The sequence below is a fragment of the Ostrea edulis genome, chromosome 5 (assembly GCF_947568905.1).
Source record: "Ostrea edulis chromosome 5, xbOstEdul1.1, whole genome shotgun sequence".
NCBI classification, from domain to species: domain Eukaryota; kingdom Metazoa; phylum Mollusca; class Bivalvia; order Ostreida; family Ostreidae; genus Ostrea; species Ostrea edulis.
Genome location: NC_079168.1, coordinates 83,260,083 through 83,269,020, shown reverse-complemented (window position 1 = coordinate 83,269,020; position 8,938 = coordinate 83,260,083). Strand labels below are relative to the sequence as shown.

Here is an 8,938-nt window from a genome sequence, read left to right as displayed (position 1 = left end):
TACAATGTGTCCTATAATTAGTAACAATACAAATCACTGTTCTACAATGTGTCCTATTATTAGTAACAATACAAATCACTGTTCTACAATGTGTCCTATAATTAGTAACAATGTATTCTTGTAAAGGAAAATGGTACAAAACTATGCATTTTTTAATCGAAAGTTAAAAAATCTGATAAAAGTCAAACATTTATAATCTTGTAACTTAGGATCACTTGCAACAGAAACAATATTACCCAGAAGGCTATACATACACAGTCATTTTAGGTTGACCTTGACCAGTACTCCTCTTTTAATTTGAATTTAGGGTGTGTTGATTATTAGATGTATTCTGTTAAATTCATATTTTTCATTGAATTATATCCTTCAATGAAAATATGGGATAAATAGTTAAATATGTGATAACTTAATTCACTTGACCTCAAGTGGTTTTGAATTGCTGCGTGTAAAGAGCATCATTTACTTCTGGAATCTACATTTAGATGGGAAAAGATGTGATAGGTATATGCACATGTAATTATCACTGAGAGAGCAGTCATATTTGTGCAATGTACGGAAATACGGAAGAAATCTGCGCAACGTCCAAACAGGAAGTCTCGTGTAAGTGGAAATAAGCTAACAGCAGGCAGTGTTTAGTGTGAGGAGGGTCGGTCTTATAACATGAATAATAAACTCCTGTGTCGAGGAGCATGTACTTACAAGACGTTAGTCTATCACAGTATAATGACCCTATTGCATGCCAAATATTATTTCATTATTGAGAGTGGGAAATGTGTGCCTTTTCATTGTTGGTGTTTAAAATACCTGTAATTCATTGATCTTATCCAGGTGTTATAACCAAGGTGATAAATGTTACTTCACTTCATTCCATAATGAAATAGCACATTAATTAAATAATTAATAGGCACTTATTGTTTTTGTAAATCAAAACTTTTCTACCCTGAAAATCAACTAGTAATTTTTCTGAACAGAGGTACTAAATATGTATGTTGTGGTAATAAGGTATGGATTTGGAAGGTAAAATATAGATATTGGACATGGTGTAATTTAGGCTGAGAGACTGGTAATTGGGAAAAAGGTCACAGGAAAAGAGTCACAGTATCTACTAGGAAAAAGGTCATTTTTGTGGCATATTACATGGTTGTGATGACATTTCATCAGATGTGGGGTCGTTATTTCTGGTAGATCTGGCTTCTCCTTTTACTCATTTCATGATCTGGGTGCTTAATGTTAATTGTTGAAATAACAAGTTGTTTTTTAAATGATATAAAACTAAATGAAATATGAAAATTCCCATTGTTATCCTGTAGCTTTTTTTCCCCAGTGACTTCTTTCCTGTGACAATTTTTTTTCCCATGATTTTTTTCCTGTGACTTTTTATTCCTACATTCGGGTGACTTTATTAACAGATTAGTGGGGGGAAAATCCTGATTTTCATCCAGCCATGATATCTGTGTGACATCTGTACTGGTATTTTGAGGGGAGGATGAAATCTGAGATCAATATCGCTGGCATGCCTGCTTCAGTGGAAAATTGCTCCCCAAGGCTCTGTATAATATGTAGCCCATTAACAATGGGGCTGTGTTTTAACAGAAAACACACTTGACCACAGAGATAGAACAGAGTGTGTTATTGATGTGCAGTAGTCATAAATTGGTTTTATTGACCCCAAGTAGGTCAGGATTTCACAGAGCAGAGAGGGACACACTACCTGGCTATCAGTGTCTTAGGATGCTTACCTGACAGGTGTGAACAGTTTACCTGTGGACTGTCACTTAATGCATAACTTTAATGACCAGGTGTACATGTATCTCCTACACATCATCAACTTTGGACAACTTTGCGTAATTATACCTGTTCAGGTAAAGGTCAAAGAGGTACATACTCCCCTCATAATTTTTTTTTTTAAAAAGCCATTATTAAAAAAGCAGTAGAATGAATCTCTGGTGCATACCAAAAAAAAAAGTCAGTCACAGGCAATAAGATTGCTGGCTTTTTTTGGTGAAGTACCAGGACGATAGTCGTGGAGATATTTTCTGTGGAGCTGGCTATTTTAGGTGAAGTACCAGGACGATAGTCGTGGAGATATTTTCTGTGGAGCTGGCTATTTTAGGTGAAGTACCAGGACGATAGTCGTGGAGATATTTTCTGTGGAGCTGGCTATTTTAGGTGAAGTACCAGGACGATAGTCGTGGAGATATTTTCTGTGGAGCTGGCTATTTTAGGTGAAGTACCAGGACGATAGTCGTGGAGATATTTTCTGTGGAGTTATGTCTCTACTTCTAAACCTGCTGCATGCAGGCCCCAAAGATCATGCACTGCTTTAATTACAGGAGATGGCTAGTTATTGGACGCTGAGAGTTCAATAGATGAAATTCAGAGCAGTTATTGAATGGTAGAGCATGACATGTGATTGGTGCCACGTCTAAAGACTGCATTCCTGCCATTTTACAGCCTATCAGTGCACTATCACCAATATATCCCTATGTCTGGTACACCAATCAGTGCACTATTACCAATATCCCTATGTCTGGTGCAGTAGGACACCGGGAGTTTCATGGCTGGAGTCAGTCTGTAATAACCCAGTCAATTTACTGCCTTGATTACCATCAGCTGAGATCCTAACTGATTGTTACAAACTCTTAATGGGCTGATATTGTTCCAGATCTTCTGTAATAGTTATATTTCTAGTCATTTAATTGCTACATTTCAGGACTCATTTACATTACATCATTGCACAGATTTCACCAATTTCATTGCACTTGACATGAAGTAGGACTCAAATATCCAACTCTACATTACATTAACATGTAAATGATATGGACACCCCCCTCCCCTCACACACCACAAGACAGTGATGTTTTAAGACCCATTTTAGGTCCGAATATCGGCCCTTTCCCCTCCTCAAAATTACCAATTTTTTCCCAATTTAACTTGGACTTTTCCCAATAATAAGAACTGACAAAAAACGTATTTGTTTAAAAATAAGTTCAATGTGAATAGTTTTTGTACGAGATTTGTGTTTGATTTCTTGTTTGATATGATATATTTAGCATATATATTTACACTAATGACTAGGTTTTCCCAATTTGATCAAAATGTTGACAATTTTCCCCAATTCGAAAGCCACAGGACCCTTTTGAAAAATGTTGAAAAATCACTGCTAGATCTATGCTCCATCTGCCTGTCAGGACAAGGTCTTACAGAGAAATTAACCTGATGTACTCACTCTCACAATTTCATTTTACATTTATGACATGTTAAGCATCCTTATAGATCAAATATTAGAGGGGATACTTGATCAATACTGAGTGATATCCGACCAATTATTCCAAGTGGTCCCTGAGACAATGTCTACACAGATAGAGTTATTAGATTGCTTATTCTATCTGACCATTTTCCTCATTTCCATCAGTTCTACTTCATTCACAACTTGTTGGGTCTGGGAAATTTGCTAATTCAGAAATCTGAAATGGCCCAAATGATATCATGTATCATTCATAGTATATTGCCAATGAAAAAAAATATTAAATGGATGCTTCATCAAATTTTCATCTTGTGTGCATCTTTTTACATTTCCAATGCTTTGGCCTTTGATATCTCTATAAATTGTAACGATAGCCATTTCCTCATGGTTGCATCGCAGTTGTAAACGATGAATATAGTAAATTTAAATTCATTTTTGAAAAATACACATGAACTGCAATGCTTCATGAAGATGTAACAGACTTTGTGAAGTATACCGGTGTAAAGTGTCGTGGTCCACACCCTCATGTATACTCAAAAATGAAATTTATTTTTACTTAAACCATAGGTAGGATAACTATTTCTAGTAATAATCTCCTGCTAAATCTCATTGTAGTATGAAATTTTTATGAATTATTTTGAGGGACAGTTAGCATTTGAAGGTCTAATGATTTGTGATGTTGATTTTCAGACGGAGACGACCAAGTTCATCCTGCAGTACCTGTGTTCGGTTACCAATCATGTGTCATTCTGGGTGGAGCAGCAGATTCTAGAGGCTAATACTGTGCTGGAGGCTTTTGGTTGGTATCACTTTTAAAAAACAAAAAATAACTAGTGTCAGAAGGTTTTCTCTTAGACGAAACATCTCAAAGCACAGAAAGATTCTCTAAATTACAGGAATATATTGTATGAAATTTACATATTTTTGATAAGCTGCTCATTTTGGGAACATTCAAGATACCCTATACATTGACATTCTTAATTTATAGAATAGAAAATCATTATTCTTTATATTTACCTTAATCTATCCATTGAACCGGGTTTATTTTTGGTTTTATTGTAATCAAATAATCACTATTTTAATCTTTATGTGTGGAAGAAATAACAAATGTTATAAAAATATCTGATGAAATTTAATCTATCTTACATGTGACGCAATTTGGCAGTGTTTGTTCATTCTGCTTTTCAAAAAAGACAGAAATGTTTTATAGATAGTGTTGATGCTGCAAATTAGAGCATCAAAGTCCCTTATCTTAAGGGTGTGGAATAACTGAGGCTTGAATAAAAACAGTGTACGTTCTTGGGCTTACTCAATGCTTCAATAAAAATCAGCATTTTGAATCAATACACAATATATCTGATGTATATGTATTGTATATACATCTAGACAGGTAAATGCACCAAATACAAGTTATTATTTTCACAATTTATAAGTTCTCCACACTTTATCTGCACAGGCCCCAGATGTTACAGAAATTTATGAAGTAATGTGTTCAGACTTTGCTATCATCCATCATGAATTTTTCCTCTGCATTCGTATTTATTCTTACATTCTGACCTAAAGCTGGATATTTATTTTGATGTTGAAATTTGGTGAATTAACACGATGAAGTTGATACTCCTCACAACTTCCTTGTAGAATTTCATAAAATTGATATAGCCGTGCGTTTATGAGAGATTACAGAAACATCCATTGATATAGATATTTTTTCTTCCGACTTTTGGATATCCAATGATCTTGTCAGAATTTCAATCATATGTAAGATGTCTTATAGATATTGTGTGTCTGTAAACCAGAATTTAAAGGGACTGGTTCACGATTTTTGATAAAGATATTTTTCATTTTTGATGTTAAAAATTAAAAATATAACTCATCTAATGTTGACAACCAAACTTTTGACCTTCTTAATGTAAGAATAAAAGCAATATATTAACCTAGCTTAAATATGTGTTATGTAAACAAAGACTCGAGTCTTTTTATGTAAACAAACAAACAAGTGAAATATTGATTCTGTAATATAAAGCATCTTTATTTTGCATAGTCACAAATTTTAACATTTAGATGACACATTCTACCCCAAAAATGCTTGAGATGTGAAAGATATAATAAAATTAGATCCATATCCATTTCTTTTAAAAAATTCATAAACAATAACATACCGCAATCTTTGTTTACAAAACAAATAATAAACTCTAAAATGAGCTTCTGTGATAATGTATAACCTTAATTTTTATGTGAAATCTTTCAAACACATTTAGACAGTAGATTTTAATCATTAAAAGAGAAAAACAAAATTTTGGGGGAAATCGTGAATCAGTCCCTTTAAAGTCTGTGATTATAAAAATCACCTTGGTGAGATCCTCTTATAAAACGTTTTACTTTGGACTGTATAGTACTACAATTTTTGCAAAATATGAAGGTTTTATTATGTCTTCAGATATTTCAAGATTGTGGTCAGGTGAATCTGAGACAAGAAGTCTCTTTATCAGTCTCCAGATTTTAATTTTCATTCACACATTTTGAAAGAATATGTTCAGAAAGAGCACTATGAACAACAGTGAAAACTTTTAAAAGTGATGGATTTCTCAGGAGGAAAATGATTTATGAAGTCTCTCATGACTCAAATTTATGAAGATCATTTCTATAACTAGCTTTTGACTTCCGCCCTATAAGTATGCAATGCATTTTTCTACAGATAACTTGAGAACTCTTTCACAGAACACATAGTCTGCTTGTATAATAGTTTAGTGATTCCTGCGGGGACCAGCTCATGCAGCTGTCTTTGAGAAGGAAAGATAATGTTAAATCAGTTTAACAACACAAGCAAATCCAAGATACTTGTAAAGTCCTTTTGCTAACAGTTTAAAATACTCTTCTGTATAAATTGTTGTTTATAAGAGGGATAAAGGATAACAGATTTAGAAGTTAAGAGGTTCAGTCGATCTGAATGAGAACCGTTTAACATGGGATGATCGAGACATGGATTACGGGCACTAAGAAAACTGTGGGGTGACCCTAGAGTAGATGCTTTGTGAATTAGTTCTTCCTGGTTTAGTATCTACTAACAGTGTATTGTTACCTCCCAGGAACCTATATCATTTTATATAAATAAATATAGAAGGAAATTTTAAAAGCATAAACAAATGATATTTCAGATGTTTTGTGTTTTAAAATGGAAACAAACAAAGTAAAAAAAACTGGAGATTTGAATTACGGAAGATTCTCATGAGTGGATATCATTGCAGTATTGAACAGGGTCTGCATCCAAAAGTATAAACTTGTTAAACAATATACAATCAATTGAAGAAATAAAACAGATCACCAACACATCATGAGAATTCAGTGTTAATTTTATTCGGTTGACCGGTTTCGACCTTGGGTTGGTTGTCATCAGAACAATTGTACATGAAATAATTTACTGAAGTAAAAATTGCGGCTGACGTTGCTTTAAACAATAAAAATGTGGAGATGTGTACATTATGTGTAGTTGCTTAACAACGCAAATATGTACAATATTATTAGTCTTCATTGTTTCTCAAGTTTTTATATTAAAAGATATAGTATGTTTACAAACAAGAAATTCATATTATATATTAATACAATAGTTCTGTTTTGTTGTTTTGAGCAGATTGTGACATTTTTAAATTGTTAAATGTTTAGTTGTAACACAATGTAGTATCAAGAAAATTGATTTCTTCTGTTGAATTCTAATAAGTAAAGCTTTGACTGCATGTACGATGGAATTCGTTCAGATGAGACGTGAAGGCATGTAGGTCCCTGCTAATAAAATGGAAGCATAATACTGATGTTTTGTTTTGTTATTGCCTTGAAAGGGACATACTCACAAAAATGAACTACAGTAGATATTAGTGACTCATTATTCACAAAATTCAGCTGTCCCCAGAAACATGCAGATTATCATAATCCACAGAAACATGCAAATTATGTTAATCCACAGGAGAATATCAGCTGGCATAACTGGAAACAACTACTGAATTAAAAATTAAACTATTTCAAACCACAAAAATTGCATGAAAATAAAGAAGTAGGTACAGTTTCTAAGGTCATTTGGCCCAAAAATATTGATGATTTCTTTTGGAGCTCAAAACCTGGCATTCAAATAAGGAATGAATTAGCAAACCCAAAATCTGGTCAGTTTGATCAGCAAAATGATTTGTGTCATATGACGAGAGCTAGAAGTTGGCATAAAATTGCAAAAATGCCATTTTCAATGAAAATATCCACAAATTCAGGTGGTTTTCCTTTCAGAAAACATAAAGCACATGCATTGAGCAAATTCATATTCAAGTATGTTTTTCATCTTAAATTATATCATTTTCATTTTGCTCGACAAATGTGCACATCTTTTCCTGAGCAATAATCTGCATGACATTTGACAGTTTTCAAGCTTATTTTGAAAAAAAGGCGGAAAATGTCTTAATCATGATGTCATAATGCTATCTAATTGGGAATATCATTCTGATTTTGTTGACATAGTATACCTGGCATATATTTTACTTTCTTAAACGCTGATTAAGGTTAATTCCAGACACAATTTAGAGAGAGAAAATTTTTGGGCCTTCTTATGTATACAATCGTACCTTGTTCTTTAGAGGAAATAATTCAAATAGATTCTATGAAGACAATTCAGTTTTGGACAAACTTTGACTGTTTCTTTGCTTGTAGGTAATGCTAAGACAGTTCGCAATGACAACTCCAGTCGTTTTGGAAAGTTCATGCAGGTGTGTTTTGACGAGACCAACCAAATCAAGGGCTGCATTGTCCAGGACTATCTCCTGGAGCAGTCCCGCATCACATTCCAGTCGCTGGACGAGCGCAACTACCATGTGTTCTACCAGCTGGTGGCAGGGGCTGCGGCAGCCCCGGAGATTCAGGACCAGTTCTTTCTCCTTCCCGTGGAGAGTTATTTCTATCTCAATCAGAGTGGGTGTTACGAACTTCACAATGTGGACGATTCCAAGATGTTTGACAGGCTACGTCTCGCCATGAACGTACTGAACATTCCTGCCGAGATGGTGGACGGGATATTTTCCGTGTTGTCGGCAGTGTTACTGATCGGGAATCTTACATTTGAGGACATCGAGGGAGAAAAGAGTGACCTGACGAGTGAAGCCAAGAGCATACTGGAGATGATCTGTCAGCTGCTGGGATTTGAGCCGGACGGTCTAACAGAGGCTCTATTATTTCGGCAGATTCAGGTCCGAGGGACGGTCACCAGTATTCCCTACAAAATACAAGAGGTACAGAACCATGCATATAGTGTTCAATTCAAGTCATCCATTGTTATTTCACAAAATTTGAGAAAAAATTTATGATACCGTATAGAGTATGAAAATGACACTAATTAGATAATATTTTGATACATAATCTTTTTATAGGATAAGCATGAAGTGTAATATATACAAGTGGCCATAAAGAACTTGTTTTTTAGTGGATACTTATCATTTTAAAAATTTTATGCCCCTTAGACCAAAGATTGGGGGCGTTTTTGGTTTTGATCTGTTTGCAACTTTCAGTGATACAAGATTAATAGAATCCTTAATTAGTATGAGTGTGGGATAGGGAAATTCCACCGAGGGGACAAGATTCACAGTCTAGGATGAGGCTTTGCCAAGTCCTAGAGAGTGAATTTTGCTCCAGAGATGGAATTCCCCCATCTCACACGAGGAA

General features: G+C 34.5%; 1 protein-coding gene across 12 annotated transcripts in view; it reads left to right on the top strand.

Moving 5' to 3' along the window:
- The window catches only part of LOC125649105 (myosin-I heavy chain-like), a 72,238-nt gene that overhangs the window by 13,410 nt on the left and 49,890 nt on the right, over window positions 1–8,938 (top strand). For all 12 annotated transcript variants that reach the window (XM_056166523.1, XM_056166522.1, XM_056166521.1 and 9 more), the window contains exons 5-6: window positions 3,938–4,046; window positions 7,934–8,508. In XM_056166523.1, the coding sequence (XP_056022498.1) occupies window positions 3,938–4,046; window positions 7,934–8,508 (684 nt within the window). The remainder of the gene's footprint in view (window positions 1–3,937; window positions 4,047–7,933; window positions 8,509–8,938) is intronic.